At 42.6% G+C, this 22,986-nt stretch overlaps 1 protein-coding gene and 1 long non-coding RNA gene across 8 annotated transcripts in view; one reads left to right on the top strand and one right to left on the bottom strand.

Moving 5' to 3' along the window:
* SPECC1 (sperm antigen with calponin homology and coiled-coil domains 1) overlaps positions 1–22,986 on the top strand; it is a 198,095-nt gene that overhangs the window by 114,300 nt on the left and 60,809 nt on the right. For 5 of the 7 annotated variants that reach the window (XM_007672549.4, XM_007672548.4, XM_029081729.1 and 2 more), the window contains 5 exons: positions 7,014–7,221; positions 8,183–8,256; positions 9,356–9,534; positions 18,937–19,073; positions 19,396–19,496. In XM_007672549.4, the coding sequence (XP_007670739.2) occupies positions 7,014–7,221; positions 8,183–8,256; positions 9,356–9,534; positions 18,937–19,073; positions 19,396–19,496 (699 nt within the window). Of the gene's footprint in view, positions 1–7,013; positions 7,222–8,182; positions 8,257–9,355; positions 9,535–11,709; positions 11,796–12,268; positions 12,392–14,438; positions 15,528–18,936; positions 19,074–19,395; positions 19,497–22,986 lie in introns of those variants that run through there. The other 2 variants (XR_003765565.2, XM_007672552.4) reach the window with 2 other exon arrangements.
* LOC114817709 overlaps positions 1–22,986 on the bottom strand; it is a 77,815-nt gene that overhangs the window by 52,591 nt on the left and 2,238 nt on the right. Inside the window, exon 3 of the long non-coding RNA XR_003765568.1 lies at positions 13,471–13,523. This is a non-coding gene — a long non-coding RNA (uncharacterized LOC114817709). The remainder of the gene's footprint in view (positions 1–13,470; positions 13,524–22,986) is intronic.

The raw sequence follows: 22,986 nt of genomic DNA, 5'->3' as shown, positions 1-22,986 counted from the left end.
TGAGAGAGAACTCAGCAGACTAAATGCGCAAAAGACAGAACAATCGCCGTATTCATCTTTGGGAAGACATCTTAAATGCACAGCTTCAGAGAAAGAGTTAAGGGTCAGCTTCGGCATCCAGAATCAGCTCGGCAAATGATCCTAGCTGAAACAAGGATAGTTGGGCTAGCTAACATCTGGGAAATCTTGGAAGAGAGCCACTGCCTCATACCTTTACCGCTAACATTTTGGAATTTTAATGAACCTCCAATCAAGCGGACATAATTTCCCCTCCCTCTCCAGTAATTATTACCTTTAGCTGCTAAAGGAATGCCAGCAGTTTCTAGCAAGCACATGTTCACTCAAGCCATATAAAAGCCGTGGAGAAAACTTGTGGGAAGAGAGCCATTTTCTCAGTCTCTCAAGGGACTAGAATTTCCTGCCATGCACATTCCCTGTAGAATTCTTGGGGAAATTGTGAATTTTCTTCAGAAGTTTAAGTCCTCATCTCATACTCCACTCTGTCACTTCCAGTAACTTATGGTGGTCTTTTGGAGTCTCCCGGAGGGATTCTGTTGTAATTACCCATTGTTTTAAAAAGCTTCATTTCATAATGCCTAATCTAAACTTTTTCTTAGCTTCAGGCCATCCATTTCATTTCCTCACAGATGATTCATTCTGAAAGAGCCAATTCTCCACTGTGGAAAGTGTTGAACTCAAACTTATAAGGAAATCGGTTGGATAGGATGTTGCAACTATTTATAAAAGGGATTAGGATTTGTGAACACTCTTAAAGCCTAGAAGCAGGAATTTTTTGCTTTCTCATTGTCACCCCAGGGTGCTGTAGAATCATCATGGAAGTAAAGTGAGAAGGGCAGGGTTAGAAGCTGAGGTCATCCCTTGAATCTGAAAGCCACCTAATATCGCTTCCAGGAACATACAGGAGGTAAGACCTTACAAGGACTAAATCTGGAGTCCCAGCACCGTCCTGCCTCTGACCTGGAATGCCTTCCCTTTTCATATCCGACAGACAGTTACTTTCCCGTCCTTCAAAGCCTTATCGAAGGCACACCTCCTCCAAGAGGCCTTCCTGACTAAGCCCTCCTTTCCTCTTCTCCCACTCCCTTCGGCATCACCCTGCCTCACTCCCTTTATTCATCCGCCTCTCCTAGCGTCACAGCACCTGTGTACGTACCTATAATTTGATTTTTGTAAAGTGTCTGTCTCCCCTTCTAAACTGTAAGCTCACTATGGTCAGGGAATGTGTCTGTTATATTGTTGTAATCTCCCAAGCGCTTAGTACAGTCCTCTGCACAAAGTTAACACTCAGTAAATAACACTGATTAAGAAAAATCCAGTCCCGGTTGAGCAAATGGACTGAGTTAACCAGGAGCTGGATTAGAGGGACGAATTTGGAAGCATTAGTTAGAAAACATATGCTGTCTGTGTCTGTGCTGCACCAATAGGCATAATTCCAACTGCTCTTGTTTTCCAGTAGTTTCTCTGGATTTTGTAAGAAGCTCACTGGAACAGCCAGCTTTTCATCCTCATAAGGAATTGTTACACCAATTTTCATATACAGTCCACTTTTCCCATAATAATAATAGCTCTGGTATTTGTTATGCAGAGAACTAAGTAGGATAATCAGATCAGACACAGTCCCTGCCCCACATGAGGCTCACAGTCTAAGTAGTAGATAGTAGTAGGGAAATTGAGGCCTAAAGAAGTTAAGTGACTTGCCCAGGTTTACACAATGAACAAGTTACAGAGCTGGAATATGAATCTGGGTCCTCTGACTCCAGGCCCGTGCTCTTTCCAGTTAGCCACACTGCTTCTCCCCACCTAAAAACTGTCCTCTTTTTTCCCCCTTTAAAATGTGCTCTTTTTATAATCCTACCTGGTGGATAAAGTACTTGGAGTTACGATGTGCAAATACGATGTGACGTGGGGTAACTCACTTAACTTCTCTGCGTCTGTTACCTCATGTATAAAATGGGGATTAAGACTGGGAACTCCATGAGGGAACATGGACTGCATTCAACCTGATTACCTTATATCTACCTCAGCGCTTAGAACAGTGCCTGGTACACAGTAAGTGCTTAACAAATACCATAAAAAACAAAACAATCATGCTGGCAGCATTTCCCTGATATGATCTTTTCATCATCCTCCATATTTGCTGTAACTGAAGAAAATCAGTTACCTCTTGAGTTTCTAGCCCAAACATTTGTTTTCTATTCAGTATATCAGGTGGAAATACGGAACAATCGATGAAGTTCAACAGAGCAATCAGTCTGATAGTGTCAATGCAGTGCTTAGCACATCACAACTTTGAGCAGGACACAAGGAGATAAATGACAGCAGGCCATTCAACAGTATGGTCAACCGTGGGGCATCTGCAAGTAGTGAGAGTAGAATAAAAATTAAGTCAACAAGTCACAATCTCAAACAGGCAGCAGGTCGATGGTTTGAAGGAGGTACAATTTTAGTAGACAAATGAGCCTGCAAGTAACAGACAGAAAAAAGATGGCTCTCTTTTAGAAGAAGCTTTGGATATTAGGAGTAGTAAAATTGTAAATATGCATTGAAAATATTACATAGAATAGCAAAAAAGAGATAATATTTTTATGTGCACCATAATGAAAAGACTTTGTCATAAATATATCAGTCTTTTCAGTGATACCTGCATCCGGGGAGAAAGTTCACCATCAACAACATCATAATCTTCAAACAGAAAAAAATGGGTTTTTTTTCCCCCTAATTCTTCGAGTTGTATGACACCACTAACTGGGATTTTTATTTAATCATACTCTGCAAATGTGGCTGATAAGACCAAAGCGTACCTGCAAATCCTTCTGAATCATAGTAGAAACAGCATGGGTTAGTGGAAAGAGCGTGGGCCCAGGAGTCAGGGGACGTGGGTTCTAATCCCGTCTCCGCCACTTGTCTGCTGTGTGACCGTGGGCAAGTCACTTAACTTCTCTGTGCCTCAGTTACCTCATCTGTAAAATGGGGATTGAAAGTGTGAGCCCCATATGGGACAACCTGCTTATCTTGTATCTACTCCAGTGCTTCGAACAGTGCTTTGCCCATACTAAGTGCTTACCAAATACCATCGTCATTATTATTATTGTTATTATGGGCAGGTAAGGATTTCCCCTTGCTGCACCGTTTCATTTATTACCTACCCTAACTATTACTGTTTTCATTTCTCGTTCTTGATAATAATGATGATGTGTATCAGTATTTTTATCAAGTGCTGACTGTGTGCAGAGTACTATCATAAATTGCTTGGGAGTGTACAATACAAATCAGGTAGACATGATTCCAGTCATTCAATAGTGTTTATTGAGCGCTTACTATGTACAGAGCACTGTACTAAGCGCTTGGAATGTACAATTTGGCAACAGATAGAGACCATCCCTGCCCAATGACGGACTCACAGTCTAACTGGGGGAGACAGACGGACAAAAACAAGACAACATAATCACGATAAATAGATTCCTGTCTTTAGCTTGCAGACTAAAAGGGGAACATGCTTCCTATGTGCCAAGCACTGGGAAGAGCACTGAGATAGAGACCTGATAATCAGAGTCTGTCCCACATAGAACTCACGGTCTGAAATACCTTCCTGCAGCCTCAGCGCTAGGACGGGTAGACCTAGGTTCTGTTGCTTTCTTTCAAATGCCTACAACTTCCCTCACGTTGTGTGTTGTTCTATAAAGCCTTTCTTTTGCCCCCCCTATTTATAGTTACTCCATTGCAATTTATCACAGAGCTGTCATGGGTCTCTTTGTTCATCCATCCCCCTCACAGTATAGGTTGGACAAGCTTGAATCTAGTGCATAGCCTTGTTTCTCATACCTATCACGCACACAGGTGTGTGTATATTTGTGCTGCACGTAGTGAGAATCAGGACTGTTTTAATGCGTGTGTGTATTTGTATTTTAAGGGGTGTGGTCCCCTCAGTAATGTACTAGCCTTTAGTAATCCTTGTTTGCTTCCAGCTCTGCAGTCTCCCTCAGTTGCCATCAATGGAGGTGGCCCAGCGCAGGGAGGCTGATGGGGGAACTTTGATAGATGGCAGTCCGATTATTAGCTGGTCTGGCCCGTGGCTGATACGGAAACAGAACTGGGCAACTTCCAGTTTAGTATTTTTGTTCTTATTTCAAGCATCTAGCCTCCCTCTGTCTCGGCATGTACCGCCGAGTTTCTTGGCTTAGAAGCGACACCAGTATTCACAGGGGCCTAGGAGGGAAATGCAGAGGCTTTGTAAAAAATTGGGGGAATGGGGGAATCCTATCGGATCCTGGAGAAATACTCCAGGTTTGGGGGAAATTGGTCAGACTTTAGTAAAATACTGGGTATGGTTTCATTACGCTACGTGCTGGGCTCGGCCTTTCGCATGCACTGTCAAGCGAGTCTCAGTGCCTCTATCGACAGAGTTGTCCATGGCCGCTCTAGATGTAGTGAAATCTCAAGTTCCGGAGCTGCTATTAGAGTGCTGCCCTTTACTTTGAAGGAAGTGTAAAGGTTCTCATAGAGGTCTCCACTCCCTTTTCCTTTCTTCCCTGCTAGTAGGGAGGCTCCCCTTCCTTGGGTTGGTGTGAGGGTTCACATGTTTAACATCTATAGCCAGACTGAGAGAAAAGCACCCATAATTCTGTCATATTGTACTCTGCCTAGCACTTACTAATGTGCTCTGCACTTAGTAGTCAGAAGATCATGGGTTCTAATATTGGCTCCTCCACTTGTCTGCTGTGTGACTTTGGGCAGGTCACTTCACTTCTCTGTTTCTTGGTTGCTTCCTTTGTAAAATGGGGAGTGAGACCGTGAGTCCCATGTGGGACAGAGACTGTGTCCAACCCCCGATTTGCTTGGATCCACCCCAGCGCTTAGTAGAACAGTGCTTCACACCTAGTAAGTGCTTAACAAATGCTGTCATCATTATTGTTATTATTACAGTGCCTGGCAAATAGTAAGCGCTTAACAGATACCACAGGTAGTACACATTTCCTACCCAATCAATCCATTCATGGGATTTATTGAGCACATAAATGGTACAAAATAATGGTATAATTATTATTTTGTGCTCAATAAATCCCATGAATGGATTGATTGGGTAGGAAATGTGCACACTGAACATACAATACCATTCTCTGTTCAAATGTGCAACTTCTGAGCTGTACTGCCATCTATCTTTTGTAGTACGCGACACTAATGAGGAATTCAGCTGGTTTTAGTCAAGAAAGGCCTTTAGTTCCATTTCCAGTCATAGCCCAGCTTTTTTTGGTTGATGGTTTTTCATTCATACAAATCTTGCTACATTTCTCTACTGAAATTTACCTGCTTTCTGTCAAGCTCTATGTTGTGGTGTAAAACACCTGGAGCTGGGAGTTGACAGCTGGTTTGAAGTTCCAGTTTAGCCACTGGCCTGTTGTGTGACTCTAACCAAGTCACTTAACCTCTCTATGCTTCAGTTTACTCATCTGTAAAATGGCCTGGGAATCAAAATAGGGATGTTGTAAGGACAGAAGGGCAGGGATTGTCTCTGTTACTGAATTGTTCATTCCAAGTGCTCAGTACAGTGTTCTGCACATAGCAAGTGCTCAATAAGTACTATTGAATGAATGAATAATGTTGGAAGGCACTTTGGGAAATAAAAAGTACTATTCCACCATTAGATTATTAAGCAGCACATTTGGTTCCCCCTTGCTTTCCAGTCAGTTTTATTCTTTTTGTTAGATTATTACACATTATTAGTACAGATTCCTAATATATCTTCATAGAGAATGATAATTTGGGGAGTGGAGGGGTTGCTTAAATATCTTACAGTGATTTCTTTTGGAAAGAAAACCAAAGAAATCACATTGCTCAATTGCTTGTTATCAGAGGTAACCTCTCCCTTCCGTTAACTCTGCATAATGCATTGACTAAATGAAATACCGGGACTAGATTTTTTTTACAGAGCTGAATATTTGAAAGGTCAGTAGTGTAAGTAGACTGGAGAGGTTAGTAGATAGATCTCACTGGCTTAGGAGGCAGCAAACTAGATGGGTATTAGGAGGGTGTCAGATAACTGTGATTATGGAAGGGTTTTGAGTTCTCTGACTTAAACGATGCTGTGTAAATCTAAGGAATTATGATTTTATTTTAGATATTATACTAAGACTCACTAATTAAACCTCTGCCCTTTAGTGTGGGAATGGTCAGAAAAGACAATTCTATCTGTGCAACGTAGTGGACCAGAGCTATTTATAATTTTAATAATTTTGTTTCGTCTATTTCTGGAGGGAGGACTGTAGGCTGTCCTTTTCAAGAATATCAGTTTTCTGTTGGTTGACCTGCTGGAGACGTGTTTAGGGAAGTCTGTCGGGGGGGTTATCCTTGATTCCTCCTCGTTTTGCAACCTCCGTATCCAGTCTGTAGCCAACAGTTAATGGTTCTTCCTTTACAAAATGTCCAGTTACCACTCTTCCTCTCCATCCAGAGTCTCCACTCTAGACTGTCAGCTCATCGTGGGCAGGGAACGTACCTACCGATTCTCTTATATTGCCCTCTCCCAAGCACCTAAAATAGTGCACTGCATGCAGTAAATGCCTAATAAATATGATTGATTGATTGATCTGAAGTGCTTCCATGCTAATCTGGGGACTTGTCGTACCCTGAGATCACATCTCTTCCAGGAATCTTACATTGAGTAATCCCTAATCCTCTCGTCTCATATCTCCCAACCCATCCATCCATCCTTCCGCATCACCTAAGCACTTGTTACCAATGATGACCCCCAGCACTTCTTTCTTATACTTACCTACTATACTCTGTTATTTCCCCTATCTATAATGTAAGCGTCTGTCTCTCCTGCTATATTAAAAGCTCCTCAAGGGCAGGGATTGGGTCTTCTAACCCTTTTAATCTCTCCCAAATTCTTAGTAGTGCGCTCTGCACCCATTAGGGGCTCAGTAAATGCTATTAATGGTGATGGTGACTTTTGTTATTAGAATTAACTGGGGATTCCTCCCCCCTCTTTCTAGGTGGAGAAAGAGTGTAGTCATTTAAGGGAACTCAGTGATCGTCAGACTGAACAGCTGAGCAGAACCAGCCTGAAACTGCAGGAGAAAGCCTCAGAGAGCGATGCCGAAATCAAAGACATGAAGGAAACCATATACGAATTGGAAGACCAGGTGGAACAGCATCGAGCAGTCAAGTTGCACAATAACCAACTCATTAGTGAACTTGAGAGTAAGTGGAACAGAGTTCTAAGAGCTACGGGACAGAATGGGCAGGAGGGGAACTAATAGGAAAGTAGCCAGTTAGGAGTGAGGTGGTTAAAAGTAAAGGAATTTCCACTCCTCAGACTCTCCCCACTCCATTCTCAATTGCATGTGACAGGATTTTCCAGTCCGGATTTCGGAGTCAGTGAATCGTTACCCAGTCATCTGCTTGGCCTGGAAGCCATAGGCGGAACCAAGTGACCTTCTTTGATTCTGTGAAGTCAGGTACCGGAGATAGTTGGGATCTGACTGAAAGTGAAGTAGGGCTTAAGCAACAGGAGGGGAATGGACATGATGATGTGGGGTGTAACAGAGTCTACTCCACTTAAAATTTTTTTTAGTAAATCACAAAAACCAGTGTTGGTAGCTGGGTTTCACATTAGCAGCACGTTTGCCTAAATACACACACACTTGCAAACACACCATTTCAAAAATGATACTGTTAATAAGATCTTATGATGCAAATAGGCAAAGACCCCTCCTCGCACACACACCCTTATTTTCAAAAGTGATAGTATTGACAGTAAGATCTTATGGTGCAGGTGGGCCAAAGACTCATTTGTGACAATCAGATGCTGCCTCATTGTCTACACTTAAGAATAGGTGCTTGCTGTATTAATGGATTTGTCCCAGTACGGTAGCTATAAATAATAAAGTTCAAAAGCACATCATTGGAAGTCCCAAATGCCAGGCCCTGACATAGTTCTAGATGACATTTTAGAGCTGAGTCTTTAGCTCAAATCTCCTGTGTTAACGTGATGATCTTTCCGATTCCAAAGTTTATTGTTACCACTGACCCTGCATTTATCAAGCCCTAATGGATTAAAAGCAAGAACATCTTTGTGTGCTTTTTGGTGCCCAGTTGCCTTCCCGCAAGACAGCACCTCTCTAACAATTCTGTCTAACTTGTTTTTTTTTTTCTTTTCCAGGTAGTGTGATGAAACTAGAAGAACAAAAATTGGACCTGGAGAGGCAGCTGAAGACCATGAGTAAACAGATAAAGGTAGGAGCCTTGATACTGATAGCCTCAGCACAAGGAATGCTTTCTTTAACCAGCGTATTTGGGACTTATTTAGTTTGAATCATTCATAGTCACTCAGCAATCATCTCTACTAATTTCTCTATTCTTGTTCCTTTAAGCCCACCCCAGCCCCTCTCTCTGTCTCATGGGACTCTGAGCAGTGGGACCCATAAACTAGTATATATGAGCGGTGAGAGCAAACAGGACTTGGATTATTGTTTTCCATAGGTGTCAATCCTTTTAGGATGTGCTAGACCCTTGAAATTCCTGCCTCCAGGTGAGTCTGACGCTGTTAGTAGGGACATGAAAACAAAACTGTTGAAATGCAGTTTGAATTCATGGTGGCTCCTCCACAGCCGTGGCTGAAAAATTCAGGGATCAGCCTGACAAACCCAATTGTTCTGAGAAGGATACCGTGCCCTTTAATGGTTACAAGACGAACTGAATTTTTAGGTGAATCAATGGAGGCCCTGCTTGAGAGTGAGCTTACCTTAATCAGGAACAAAAGGGAAATACTGTCTGATGACTACAGGTCCTTCTTTATTTTAGTTTTACCTTCTCATGAGTTCAGCTCAGAGAATCCCTTCCTTCCTCTCTACAGGCCTGTTTTAGCTCTGAAGTGGATAGACAGTAAGAGAAGGTATGCTGAACTTTGGGACAGCCTGGTCCATCCTCTAACCTTACAGGCTCCATGCACTAGCTAGTTGTGCAGGGCTCTTCCCATGCAGGGCTCTCCAGACTCAAATGAAAAATTTATATCAATGAATCCATAGAAAAACTAATTATTTTCTCATAACTTTAATGCAAGCCCAGGTTGTTAAGATGGTTGTATTTTTTTTCAATGAACTACTTTGCTTGAGAAAATTTGAAGTAATCTGATACATTTCTAGGTTGAAAAATGATTGCAATTTCATAGGGGTAATTTAGCTTTTCGTTAACTCATGAGCTCAGTGCAGACCGATTCGTTGTATTTGTCTCACTTAAGTGATTCATGACCAGGGTCCTGTGTTGACGTGGCAGGTAGTCTAAATTCTGTGCCTTTCCAGTTGCCTCATTCCTGATTTGTATCTGCCATCTTCAGGAAGAGACAGAAGAGTGGAGGCGTTTCCAAGCCGACCTGCAGACTGCCGTAGTGGTAGCCAATGACATCAAGTGTGAGGCTCAACAGGAGTTACGTACTGTGAAGCGGAAGTTACTTGAGGAAGAGGAGAAGAATGCCAAGCTGCAAAGAGAGCTGGAGGAAGTTCAAGGCAGCAACAGGTTAGTTGTTAGTAGGTACCAGCTCTCTCTGCCTAAGGGGACTAATACACACCTGGGCAGTGCTTTGCTTCACAGCAACCTCTATACATGCATGTTTCCTGGATTTTTTTTACCTCTAGGATGTCTTCTCTCTTGTTTTTGTTCTATCGTGAACTACCCAAGTGACTTGTTTTTACATGGCCTATGCATTCCTTAGCCAATAAATCCCCTATAAAATGGAATGGAGTAATGGGTAACATGGAATGAATTGTTGAGTTCTCTTCTTCCCTTTGTGTAGAGGAAAGAATCAGCCAAATACTGTTTAGTTGGGAAGCCGAGAAAGGATTTTGTTTACTCTGATCACTCTCCTCCCCATTTGGGGAGAGTCTCCAATTTACCCCACCCTGGAGGGAAGAAGGATGCAAGCAGGCAGTACCAATCCATGCTACCTCAGCTATCTGCTGCAATGAAGGCCTAAGCGATGGCAACTTCCAGGGGAAGCCAGCAGCAGCATAGCTGCCAGACTGGAGAGCTCTTGGATTCACTGAAATCCAAGGCCCTGCCCTTTGCTGAACTGGGTCACCCATGCATGATTGGGGGAAACGATCTGTCCCACAGGGTCCTCTGAGTTAAGGAAGCCTTCAGAACAGCCCGTTCCCTCTGCACTTAGTGGCAATCAGGCTCATTAGTGTGGAAGTACGCTTGTTTTGAAATATGACTGATCCGTAATATTTCCTTGGATGTTGAATTTGGGCCTTAGAAATTGGAGGCATTGTCACCAAAAGCTCTCTTCTTCCTGAGGCAGCTGGAAATGAGACCAGTTTGAAGCGAATAGTCGATTTCACTTGAAAAAATAAGATGGATGTTAGGATGTTTTAGGTTTAAATGGAACTAGTAGAATACTTGAATTTTAAGTTGAGTCCTCAACCTGGATCACATGTTCTTACCTCAGGATCTTAAGTATGAAGAAATCATTCTGAGTCGATAGAAATGAGCCTTTCACCTTTAAAATATTGACTGCTTCACCCAGTAGTGTGTTAGATCTCAAATGGTGTATTATGGTGAGTTACTTACATTATTCAGGGTATTTGGTGATTTCTAGTATCCAGTTTGATCAACCAATCACTGGTATCCAAAGACGTGGTATAGGTTTTCTTTTGAACCCTTAGATCTAATCACGATGGGATGCCCACTCTCATGACATGTTGGCCCTCAAGATTGCTTTTGTTTCCTTGTGTGAGCCTACTCCTGTCACTGAATGTCTTTGTTGTGTAAATCTACACTAAGTGGATGGATTCTAGATCAGGATCAAAACCCCTGGTCATTTCTACTGATAGTAATGCTACGCAGGAATATAAATTTCAATTTTATCCAATTTCTAGTCGATGTCCTAATAGGTTGGGGGGACTATTCTATGGTTTGCTTTAACATGCGTCTACCTTGCCGTTTGCTTGTCCGTCTGTCTAGCTTCCCTTGTTTGTTCCTTGGAAAATGGAACCAGGAGTCAAAGCCTTCAGTGTCTAACGTAAACTTTCTGAAAGAGGTGGATGGTGAAAGCCTACTGTCATTATAATAGTCAGACTATCTGAGTCTCCAAATAAGTTATTATTTGGAGAGTCTTATGAATAACATAGCCTAGAAGAGAAATAAAATGAAATATGTTACGCCTTAAAATTCTGCACCATGATTTGAAAGGATCACTGACTGTTTAGGGCCCTCCCCTTATCCTGAGCCGTCAGTACCGAGAAAGAAGACTTCCCATTGGATCCCCCAAAAACCTTTTTCTGAAACCACTTCCCAAACCTAGTAATGTACGCCTCCTATCAGACAGTGATTTTTGACCTCAAACCTCAGGAACTGACACAAGTCTGGAACACATAACTCTCCCCAAATCTGTTAAGTATCCAAATGTCACTTGTGTTTCATTGCATCGAGCAGCTGGGCAGACCATCAGACAATCACCGGGGACAGTTTCCTATGTGATTTCAAGCTCCAGTGGCAAATGCCCCTTCCACGGAGTTTGCTACTTGAAGGTTGTTGGATGATGGCTCGGCCACCTCCTGAGGCTCATGGGAACCTACTACATAAGCAAGAGTCGAAGCCAACTTTCATCCCAAAAGGTCCTGCCGCTACTTAGTGTTTCCATGTTGGCTGACAGTTCCTAGCAAAACTTAACTTTAACATTCATCTAATTAGAAACGCAAAGTTATTCTTGGTTCAGCAAGAGCCAAAGAACTGGCAGAAATATCCTGATGAGTTCCTCCAAGCACAGCTGAAAGAAGGTAAGAGCCTCGGAAAAACACCTTAAGAACCAGAATTAACTGTTTAATTCATATTCGAATTCTGACAACATAAACATTTGGGGGGAAGCTGGTAATGTTGTAAAGCTGGGGATAAGCCGGGGAAGGAAAGGGACTGAAATATTTGGACATGTAGATAAATTAAGGTTTGTTACCAAACTGTAGCTTCCCTTAACCAAACTGTGACCCCCCGCAAGCATTTTCACAGGGTTTTGGATAACATTTTCCTACAGAGATTAAAGCTAAATTTACCCCTGAAATGTGCTCTGGGACATTATTTTGCCAAGGCCGCCAATCCCTGGTGGTTTTAGGTAGTGCCGGAGCGGGAGGAAAGGGGACCCAGGTGGGGCAGGGGTTCAGACGAGGCCCCTCAGTTGCCCAAGCAGTGTGGCCAAAGCCTCCCCAGGGGAGAGCAGGGCTGCTGATAGCTGTTGACTTTCTTCCTCCATCTGCAGCCTACCGTGGTCAGGAGAGGGATCCCCACCTGCAGGACATGCTGTGGGAGGCCCCACACTGACTCCAAAGCACTCTCCAGCCCAGGCAAGATTTCTGCTACAGAGAAGTACTGCCATTCTGAGGTGGGGCAAAATCCATATTCCCTCTTGCTTCCTGCCTTCCCCAGGCCCAGAGCAGGCTCTGACTCCCAGCAACAGCGTAGAATAGTGAAGGGCGATAGTGAAGGAATGGAGCTGGGGCTAGAGTCACCCCATTTGAGAATGAACACAGCGTCATGGCCCTAAGTAAGCCCCATCCAAAGTTCCATCTTGGCTGGGATGGGGAATTTTATGCTGGTATAGACACTGGCGACTGCTTTTCCCGTCAGCCAAAACCAGTGTAGGATTAACAGCACTGTCCCTCTCTCTGGTGTCAGCTCTCCCTCCAGTTCTCAGTATTCCGTGGGCTGTGGCCGCCAAACATCCAGTCAGAGAGCAACCAATAACTCAATAGTTCAAGTAGTTGAACAAAGGATCCAAACTGTCTTATGCGTAGAGGACTTTGACTTTTGAGTGCCCTGACCCAGTAGCCCAAACAAGCCATTGGAATGGAGGCAGCATGAAAGTGAACAAGGGCCAGGCATTTATGAAAGGATGACATAATGACTTAAATTTTTGAGCTCTGATCTTTGTGGCTCATTATTCCATTTTAGAAGCACTGCATTTGTTCCATTTTTTGAATAAACTGCACTTGACACGTACCCATTAAGAGAGATTTGGAGGGAGAATGTTCTTCCACACTATATTGGAAAGCGACTCCCCAAGAGCAAATATCTTAGATTCAAAGTACACAGCTAAATTTATATACTTTTGTACTCTTCTTCCTGCAATCACTGCAATCACTTCTGTAGTGCACAGCATGGCAGTATGTTTTTTTTTTCTCTTGGAATTGAGCTTTTAACTTGTTTGTGAGCGTGTGTATTAAGCCCTAATGTCAGTTTGTATGTGCTGATGTGCTACCACCCTTCAGTGTCTCTCTCGCAGCTGTGATGTTTGACGGAGTCTTAAGCAGCTACTCCAATGTCACTTAAAAGGGAAATACAAAAGGGGTCAAAGTCCTTGGTCACTTGGCCAGAGGCGCGTATATCAACTCTTTTGATGAACAGATTTGTGAAGTGAGAACCCTGGCCAGAGTAGTAATAGCTAGATAGATAAATACTCACTGTGGTGTCATACACATGGTAATGAGCGCCCCTCAGACGAGAAAGTGTACTATCTAAGGAAAGAGCAAATGGAAATTTCAGTGCCGCAAGTTTCCAACTACTTTAATCTTCCCACTTAGAGAGCAGAGAGTTTCTTTCCCACGATCCTCACTTTTTTGTGATTTTTTTCTTTTAATAATAATGTTGGTATTTGTTAAGCGCTATGTGCCGAGCACTGTTCTAAGATCTGGGGTAGATATAGGGTAATCAGGTTGTCCCACGTGGGGCTCACAGTTAATCCCCATTTTACAGATGAGGTAACTGAGGCCCAGAGAAGTGAAGTGACTTGCCCACAGTCACACAGCTGCCAAGTGGCAGAGATGGGATGCATTTACGGTTGTATACCTTCAGGCCTATAGCTCTGAAATCTTTGGGTGGCTTTTATTCTCCACCTCACCCTTCACAGTGAAATCACATATCAATAATAGAAGTCTTGGGCCAAACCGCAACTGTGACATAATTACAGTTTCCGTAGTATTGAAAACCAACCCAGTGAAGCTGGAGTTATTTTTTTCCTTCTTCTTTCACATTACGTGGAATTTTAAGACAGTAGGGGGCAGCATTATCCACCCTAGCCTTTGGCTAGCTGGACTAACTTCCAAAATGCTGCCCCGAAGTGCGCCAACCCTTTCCTTTCCCTGCCAGTGTAAACGTGATCAATGGTGGGCACTTGGTGGAAAAGGCCAGGTAATCCCATTGGACACCTTCTGCAATTACTCGATTTCCCTCTAAGAGCCCTCAACTTTATAGAGAGCATAGAGGATAGCCAGGGGATTTCCAAGGCGCCTCGAACATTCTTGACTCTTCTTTTGTTTATTAGAGAAAATGTGTTTCAGTTGAACCTTTGCGTTTGCATTCTAGGACCATGACCGTATCATATATAACTTCTTTTCCATCCTTTCCCCTCCCATTTCTCTTTGTCTTCACAGCTCCTTGGTCACTGCCAGCTAGCACAATCCCGGAGGAAGATAAAACCCGATCTGATTTTGCCATGACTGGACACCTCAGCTTCTTCTGCCTCAAAGGAAAACCTTTATAGGCGAAAAACAGTTCATTGCTAAGATTCCAGTTTTTATTTGCCTGTGAATTCCATTGCATCACCCACTGTGGTTAACAGTTTATTTCCCTTAATTCTGTGATGGAATTTTGACCCAGATGGTCAAAATCCTTGGCTTCAGAGAATTTCTTCTTAGAAATATCATTAGGTTTTCCCTTTGAGGAGAAAACAACTGCAAATTCATTTAGCCTAAAAAGAAACTCTGTGCCACAAAGTTGAAGGATCTGAAACGGCATATCTTAGCAATGAAGTGAGGAGTCATTTCAGAGAAAATCATCCTGTTTCCTTCAAATGAAGGAAAAGGCATTCAGGGAGAAATTTAGGAATTTGTGGATGTACTTTCTGCAACTTCTTTCTTAAAAATAGTCACCAGGAGAATAAAGTCCCACTGTATTGTGGAGTTTCTCCAATAGGCCTCCCCTAAGGATCCAATCCAGCTGCAAAACCTGAGAGAAAGGTCCTGCTGCTCAGTGAAACTTGCTTTTTACCTCTAATTTTTTAACCAAACTTTCATAAAGTGGTTTTTGTACCAGTAGGTGGCAATGCCTTGCTCAGAGTGGAGAAAGCTTGGAAACTTGTAACTGTAAATATACCTAGATGTCTGCTCATCTTTACCCAGTTCTGCATCTTCCATTGAGCTAAAATGTCCCACCCTCTCCAGGTTGAGAAGCCTAAAAAGGAACATAATGGCAAAAGGGAATGAAAATCTTTTTTTTTTAACTGTTTGCCAAAAGGAATATTAGGGATAGTGCAACTTTAACCATGGGGCAAGCTTTCTGTGGCTGTCGGGAAGACCTGTGCACTTATGAGGAGAGTGCTGTGTGGGCATCCAAAGCACCACCTTTTCCCCGGCCCCAGCTCCGTCCACCGCACCGCTGTTCTAAGCTAAGAAAAAAAAAAAAAGGACTGATAATGTTAGAGAAGCAGTGTGACCTAGTAGAAAGAGCGTGGGCTTGGGAGTCAGAGGACCTGGCTTCTAATTCCGACTCTGCCAGTTACCTGCTCTGGGACCTTGGGCAAGATGTGTAATTTCTCTGTGCCTCAGTTTCCTCATCTGTAAAATGAGGACTCATTACCTGTTCTCCCACCTACTTAAGACTGTGAGCCCCTTTGCGACCTGATTATCTTGTATTCATTCATTCATTCAATCCTATTTATTAAGCGCTTACTGTGTGGAGAGCACTGTACTGAGTGCTTGGGAAAGTATCTACCCCAGCACTTAGTGCGTGGCCCAAAGCACTTAACAAATGCAATTATTATTATTAATTATTATTATGTACAGGAGGAAAGCTTGCACTACAAAATAGAGGCACACTCACACGTGCCAGGGGTGGCAAGAGAAAGCAGACTTTGGATTGAGTTATCCCCTGGGCTTTAACTGCCCAGGGTCCGTAAGAACCTACAGTTGGCCCTGGGCGGTGAGGGGGAAGATTCTTTTAACCACAACTCAGGTGAAGTTTAAGTCAGGGGGACCTCGAGCCTTGCAAGAAGAAGCCTTCTTGATGTTGAGAAAGACCAGAAAGGCACTGACCCACTTGAATATATGGGTCTCAGGAGCTGTCGGAATTTGCCCCGTTGTCTGTTTGGTGCTCCGCTTCTGGGCATGTGGTCTCTACCATGTCCTCAGGATGGGAGCATCCTAAAGGACCCAGGGCAAGGGAGAAGAGCCAAATACTTACTGAGCCAAACAAAACCTGAATCTTCAGCACAATTTTGAGGAGTCATTGCGTTTCACACATTCTTTATAGCCCTCCTTCATTTTTTTTTGCATCTGCTACTGTTGAACCTTCTACTGTGTAAAAACATATATTAAAGTGCTAAATAAATGTGTTGTGGTTTAGAAGAATCTGTTGCATACTGTTCAATAACCAGTGCCCTCTTTTCTGTGTATCAGAGGGTGGCAATGGCTTTTATCTGAAATCTTTTAAGGGAAGTGAGGGTACCTCATCTCTCAAGCTATTTAAAACTGGTCGGAAATCGGAAGTTTGAGGTAGGGGACATTCAGTATTGGTAGTTCAGACGTGAACTAGATGACTGTCTTCCATGACTATTGGATCACAAATGGATCCTGCAGCTCAGAAGAGTTAAAATAAGAATGCCACTCATCATTTTTCTTTCTTCTTTTAGCGTTTGAGGGTATCAGTAAAATAGAAGTTGTGATTTTTATGTTCTAGAGGTGTAAGATTAATGGGTTAAACATTTACTTAAAGCGTATATTTTAAAAAAGCTATTTATCACTCTTTTGCTTACCATTGTGTTTCTTGGAATAAATTAAGACCGTCAACCAGTTTATAACTGTCCCCACTTGCGGCCTCCACATTTTAAGGAAATGTGGAGCGGTTCCAAATAGAGAGATAACCAAAATTAAACTACATTAAAACCTTTTGAATAAAGGGTAAAGGAGCTACAGAATTTTCTTCTGCTAATATTATCTCTGATATCTTCCGCAAAGTAGGCCTAATTTTTAAGGATTTGCTCATTTTCTTGATGTATTTAATAGCAATTAGTGCCTTTCAGTGTCTGTGTATCATTTCTGTGTGTATCCCCTTATTCTGAAAATATCTGTAAAACTTCTTTTATAGGCTGGAGTACTTTTGCACTCTGTGACCAATTCAACTGAGGGCAGAGCACTGTTCTCGGTGCTTGGAAGAGTACAGTTAAAGTAAAAGAAATGGTTCTGGCCGTTGAGAAACTGGCAATCTAATGGGGTCAAGAAGTAATAATTTACTGATATAATGCTGAATTATTGCCTCAGGTCTATGAAGAGTGGACATAGTCAAAAATATATAATGGCTTCAGTAGGCCTTAGCTGGTGAACAGCATATTCTTTTCCTTTTTTCAAAATATCTTTTTTTCCTTGCTGTTCCAAGACTGTTCAGTGGCGGGTCAGTCAGTAGTCTTAAGGATTAGTTAAACCAGTGAAATTATTTTATCCTTGCTAAATATTTTCCTTTGTGGTTTTCCAGATTTGGTTTGGTTTTATTAAGCTGCACCAAAGCCCATTAAACAATTTGAAGGATATTTTACCGCAGATCATATACAGTTTTCCTAAGCGATTATACATAGCCTCAGTGTACCGGGTATCCTTTTTCTCTGTGCCCCTGGTGGACAAACTATCCCTGAAGTTGAATCTATTGCAATAATTAAGTGGTATTTCCACTGGATATCTTAGAATGCAAATGCTGTTCCTGTCAGATTTCATAGTCAGGTGTCCCTTAAGGCCATGTGAACTTTCCAGTTCATTTGTTTGGCCTGTGAAATTCAGAGAGGCGTTGCTGTTTAGAGGGGATTAGGATCAGTTAACAAAGTGCCGGATCTCTCAACCTGGGTGTAATCCATCCAGTTTTCCTCCACTCATCATTAGTTTTTCCAGAGAATTGAATTAAATTGATTCCCTTAAACCATCTCCCTTCAAGGGGATGGACTTCTTTTCAACAGGCATTCTTGGCATGCAAGAAGACTAAGTGAATTAGTGAAAGTGGCCAGTGTTGTTTGCTTAAGGGCCTCCTTGAACATGGTCAGAATTAGAAACAAGAAACACCCTGTTCTCTACAGTAATTGACCTTCCTTCACTTTCCCCTTCCTTCCATGTCTACCTGATTTTGTAGTCTATATTACTAAAAAAAAAAAAAAAAGGAAAAAGATAAAAAGCCAAGCCAACAGGAGCTGGGATGCTTTACAAGTCTTTTCCCAGAAAAGCCCTTCATTCATACTTAGAGTTAGGGTAAAGATGGGATTAGAGAACTGGGGAAGGGGAGTATTATTTGGTTGGTTTTGGTTTATGTGATTTAAGTTTTGTTTCAATTGGGAATTCATTGCTCTTTTATTGCCTACACAAGGTGAGAGCCCCAGAGGAATAAGAACTTGGACATTTTTAACTTGAACTTGTGGACTACTACAAAAATAAGGCAGTTATATAAGCCACTAAGACATTTATTGAAATAAAACAGAGGTTCAGTGTCTCCCCTTGAACTCCACTCATGTATCAGCCATCTCCTTGCCAGAGACCACAATAAGACAAAGAAGGAGTTAGGGTGAGGCAGGAAACTTTTCTCCCTCTGAATGTTCTCAGGAGGTTGAGCCCTTGGCTGTTGTGCCTCGCACAGAAGGTCAACTTTGTCTTGTGGATGATTTAGGAGCTTAACCTGTAATTGGTACTTTATTCATAAATTGCGCAGAACCAAAAATATATCCTGTGGACGTGCGCATATAGGAAGCAAGTTATGAAATTAATTCTTTTTCTTCCTGTTTTCTTCCTGTTTTCTTCCTCTTCCTTGCTTCAACCCCTCATCTCCACTTCTGCTTGTCTCCTCTGCCCTCGACAATTTCCCTCCTCCTGTTCATTTTGTGGTATTTTTTTTTCCTTACAGGCCTGTGAATGAAGAGGCGGAGTTTTCAGAGACGGATGCCTCCAGCCGGTGGCAAGGGGTCTGTGTCAGCAGAGCATCTCCAACTCCTTGCGAGTCAGCAGCCACTGTCAAGTCACTTATCAAGTCCTTCGACTTGGGTACCTATTCTTTTGCTTTCTGGGAAGGCAGGGGGAAAATGATATCCTCTTTCCTCATTCCCCATCTCAAAACCCAATGTTTCTATTGCTCGGGAAATAGGGGAATAATACATTCTTATAGGATGTATCACCTTTCTGTCATTCCGTCAGAGTATTTTTCACTACCTGTTCATTTGGGGGCTGCATGTCGCAGCAAATAATGGCAGCCAATGAGGGATAGATCTTATTGGGTAAGGGTGGGGTTACACGCTCACCATGAATTAAAACCATGTGATTGTGTTGGACTGAAATGGCAAGAGTGTTTCTTTCTATCCACTGACAGCTGGCACCGGACAAAACATTCCTGCTCACAAGGCCCCCAGGAGCCCCCTGAGCGGCATTCCAGTCAGAACGGCCCCAGCCGCTGCCGTCTCCCCCATGCAGGTACCAGAAAATCCCTTGCCCGTTGGGCAGTGGGAGCTCTGTCTCAGTTTGAGATGGCGCCGGGATGTAGTCTTGCACCCGGGGAAACGAGAGGAAGGGAAACTGATCCGTTTATTTTCTGAGGAACATCAAACATTAGCGCTCTGTGTTGGGAAAAACAAATTAACAAAACTTGAAGAAGCAATTTTAAGTTTTGGTTGCCCTGTTTAGATCCCAAAGGGACAGTGTGAACTTTCTGAAATCTTGTTGAGAACTCTTAATTCCACATTGCCCGAAAGTGGAAGATTTTGATCATTTAGGATGAGATGGGATTTTTAGCACATCGAATGAAATGTGGATTCTAGTGAGTGTGTCAGACATAGACAGTGAAACTGATCTTCTCCTCTCCTCAAAAGAAACCAGAGGTATTAAGTAATGGTGAATACAGGAATTTGATGTAGAGTTGGTTATCCCGAAATAGCTAGAGTTGAAATCCAGGGTCTTAGAGCCCATTGGAGGCTTTGGGGTTTGGATTTCTGTTTCGAATGATTCCTGCGATGCCTCTGTATTGGCTGAAATATTGTGCCCTTTGCCTTTTGCAAAAGTTATTTCCTCAGAAACTTGAATTTCCGTGGAAGAATGAAACCCACTTATCCAGTATGTAACTTAGAAAGTCTTTTGACATTAAACCCATAGAGGACAGCCCGCTGCAGATTTATACACAGGATATAATGACTCCCCCTGAGAAGGGATATAGGTACTCTGCACTCTTTAATTTCCTCTTCATGCATACAGGGGTGCCCACTCAAGGATGCAACATTTCCAGAAGGAATAGGGACCAGGCATTTTCACTGATGCTGTTGGGGACACAGGGGCTAGGACTCAATTCCCTTTACCTCATCTTCCATATGCCCTCTCCCTGTTGTATGACCTTGGATAAGTCACTTAACTTCTCTAAGCCTCACTTTCCTCATCAGTAAAATAGGGATTCAGTACCTGTTCTCCCTCTTACTAAGATTGTGAGCCCCATGTGGGACGGGGACTATGGCTAACTTGATTACCCCAGTGCTTAGTAGACTGCTTGGCACATAGTAAATGCTTAACAAACATTATTTTTTTATTATTATTAGCACCTCAGGATGGACTGCATGGGAGTTGCAGTGCAGGCTGACCGTACTGTTCTCTCTGCAGTATTTCTCTACAGTTTGTTGTTGTTTTTAATTGGTATTTGTTAAATGTTTACCATGTGCCAGTCATGGTTCTGAGCAATGAGGTAAATACAAGCTAATCAGGTTGGACACAGTCCATGTCCTACATGGGGCTCATGGTCTTAATTACCATTTTACAGATGGGGTAACTGAGGTACAGAGAAGTGAAGTGACTTGCTCCACATCACACAGCGGACAAGTGGCAGAGCCAGGACTAGAACCCAGGTCCTTCTAACACCCAGGCCCATGTTCTGTCCACTAGGCCATGCTGCTTCTCTGTGAAGCCTATGCAAGGAGAGCAAAGAAAAGATTTTGGGAGTATGTGATGTAATGTGATCCCCTGGACATTAAATTTCTCTATAACATTGCTATTTCTGGAAGGTTCTCCAAGTGTAAATTCCTTTTAGATATTTTGAACAGTCAGCACCCAGGACCCAGGGAGCTGTAAAATTCATATTCAGATTATTAGTGCTGTTAGTCTTCTGTGACATTCGTGGATCTCAGAACACGAGCTAAGATGGGTTTTTTTAATGAAATCATGGTAATTTGGCAGAAGGGCATTAAAATGTGAATCCTCTTTTACCTATTCTTCTGTTGGGTTCATTTGACCTAAGAAGAAGTCAAGTTCACACCTGGGAATTTGGCAAGCTTGAATGAGTTGAGGGAGTCCTTTTATGAGTCCATTGGAGAGAGACTATGCCTAACACTCTGATCTATCGAAGCTGATCCTACTGGCTTCCCTTGGTTATAATCCTGACCTCTGCTTCCCACCCCTCCCCACCTTTTGGATTTACCTGAATCTGATTCAGGCCTGACATTCTCTTGCTTAACCCAGGGCTTCCCTTAATCTGAAAACACTAAGTTTTTTCTGTAAGTCTAAGTCTTTAGTTTTTCATTCTACTTTATAGAGTGTTTCTCAACTAGAAAACTACAATATTGCAAAGCACTCCTTTCCACCGTCCAACAACTTGAAAAATTTCTTCCAAAATCACCTGAAGTTCCCATTGTCTGTTCCTAGCCATTTTAATGAAGGAATTATTTGTCGTCTGTCATGATAGTGTGATTCAAACAACATGTCCAGATTATTTAAAGTAAAAAAGGGGTAAAGTATTTTTCTAAAACCAAAGTGTCATTGAAACATTGGTACAAGAACAGACAAGCAATAGGCACTTAAATTTGGCTTTACAGTCCTAAACAGCATCAGATCAAAGGCAAAAAGTTATGCAACAAAATCTTCCCCTTTTCTAGAGTGAATACTAAACTACAAGATTATTCACTCTCTTGAGGAGTTAATCCGCTTTCATGACTTCAGGTATCACCTTTTTTTTTTAAATGACATTTGCTAAGTGTTTACTATGTGCCAGGCAATGTCCTAAGCACTGGGGTAGATACAAGGTAATCAAGTTTGATACAGACCGTGCCCCACATGGGGCTCACAGTCAAAATTCCCATTTTACAGTAAGGTAACTGAGGCACATAGTAGTGAAGTGAGTTGTCATGCAGCAGACAAATGGCAGAGGCATGATTAGAACCCAGGTCCTTCTGACTCCCAGGCTTATGCTCTATCCACTGGACCATGCTGCTTCTCCTTGCCAGTGACTCTCAAAACTAGTCCCAGTCTCTTTTCTCTGATGCAGTCTCGCATTTCTTGGTACCATAAGAAGCTCACTATGTCTTAAACTCAATATGTGTAAAACTGGATTCCTCATCTTCTCTCCTGTCTTGTTCTCTGCCTCAATTTTCCATCACAATTTACAGGATCCTCACCCTCTCCAATTCCAAAACCTGCAACCGTGGCATTTTCCGTGACTCCTCACTTTCTTTCCTCTCTCATCTTCAGTCTGATCCTTAATCCTGCTGGATTTTGCCTCCTCATCATTTCCCAGATCCTCCCTTCCTTTCATTCCAGAGGGTCATCCTGGTCCAGACGCTCTTCGTGTCCTGGCTAGACTACTCTGTCAGCCTCCTCACTGATCTCCCTGCCTTCACTTTCTCCTCTCTCCAGACTATACTTCACTGCTGTCTACATCATCTTTCTAAAGCATTGTTCTGCATATCTCACTTCGTTTCTTAAAAATCTTCAGGGATACCTGTTCTTCTCCACATTAAAGACAAACTCCTTTTGACTATAATTCACTCCATCTGCCCTCTCCCTTTTACCTATCCACCCTCTTCTCCAATTACCCACCATTTTGTTCTCATCTATCTCTCTGTGCCTTGATCTCGACTCTGCCACCTCCAACTCCTATCTCACACCCATCCTCTTGCCTGGAACATCCACCCCATTCAAATCCCTTAGACTT

This window comes from Ornithorhynchus anatinus, chromosome 17 (assembly GCF_004115215.2).
Source record: "Ornithorhynchus anatinus isolate Pmale09 chromosome 17, mOrnAna1.pri.v4, whole genome shotgun sequence".
In the NCBI taxonomy this organism is placed as follows: domain Eukaryota; kingdom Metazoa; phylum Chordata; class Mammalia; order Monotremata; family Ornithorhynchidae; genus Ornithorhynchus; species Ornithorhynchus anatinus.
The sequence above is the reverse complement of the archived record's forward strand: the minus strand, read 5'-3'. Positions and strand labels throughout refer to the sequence as shown.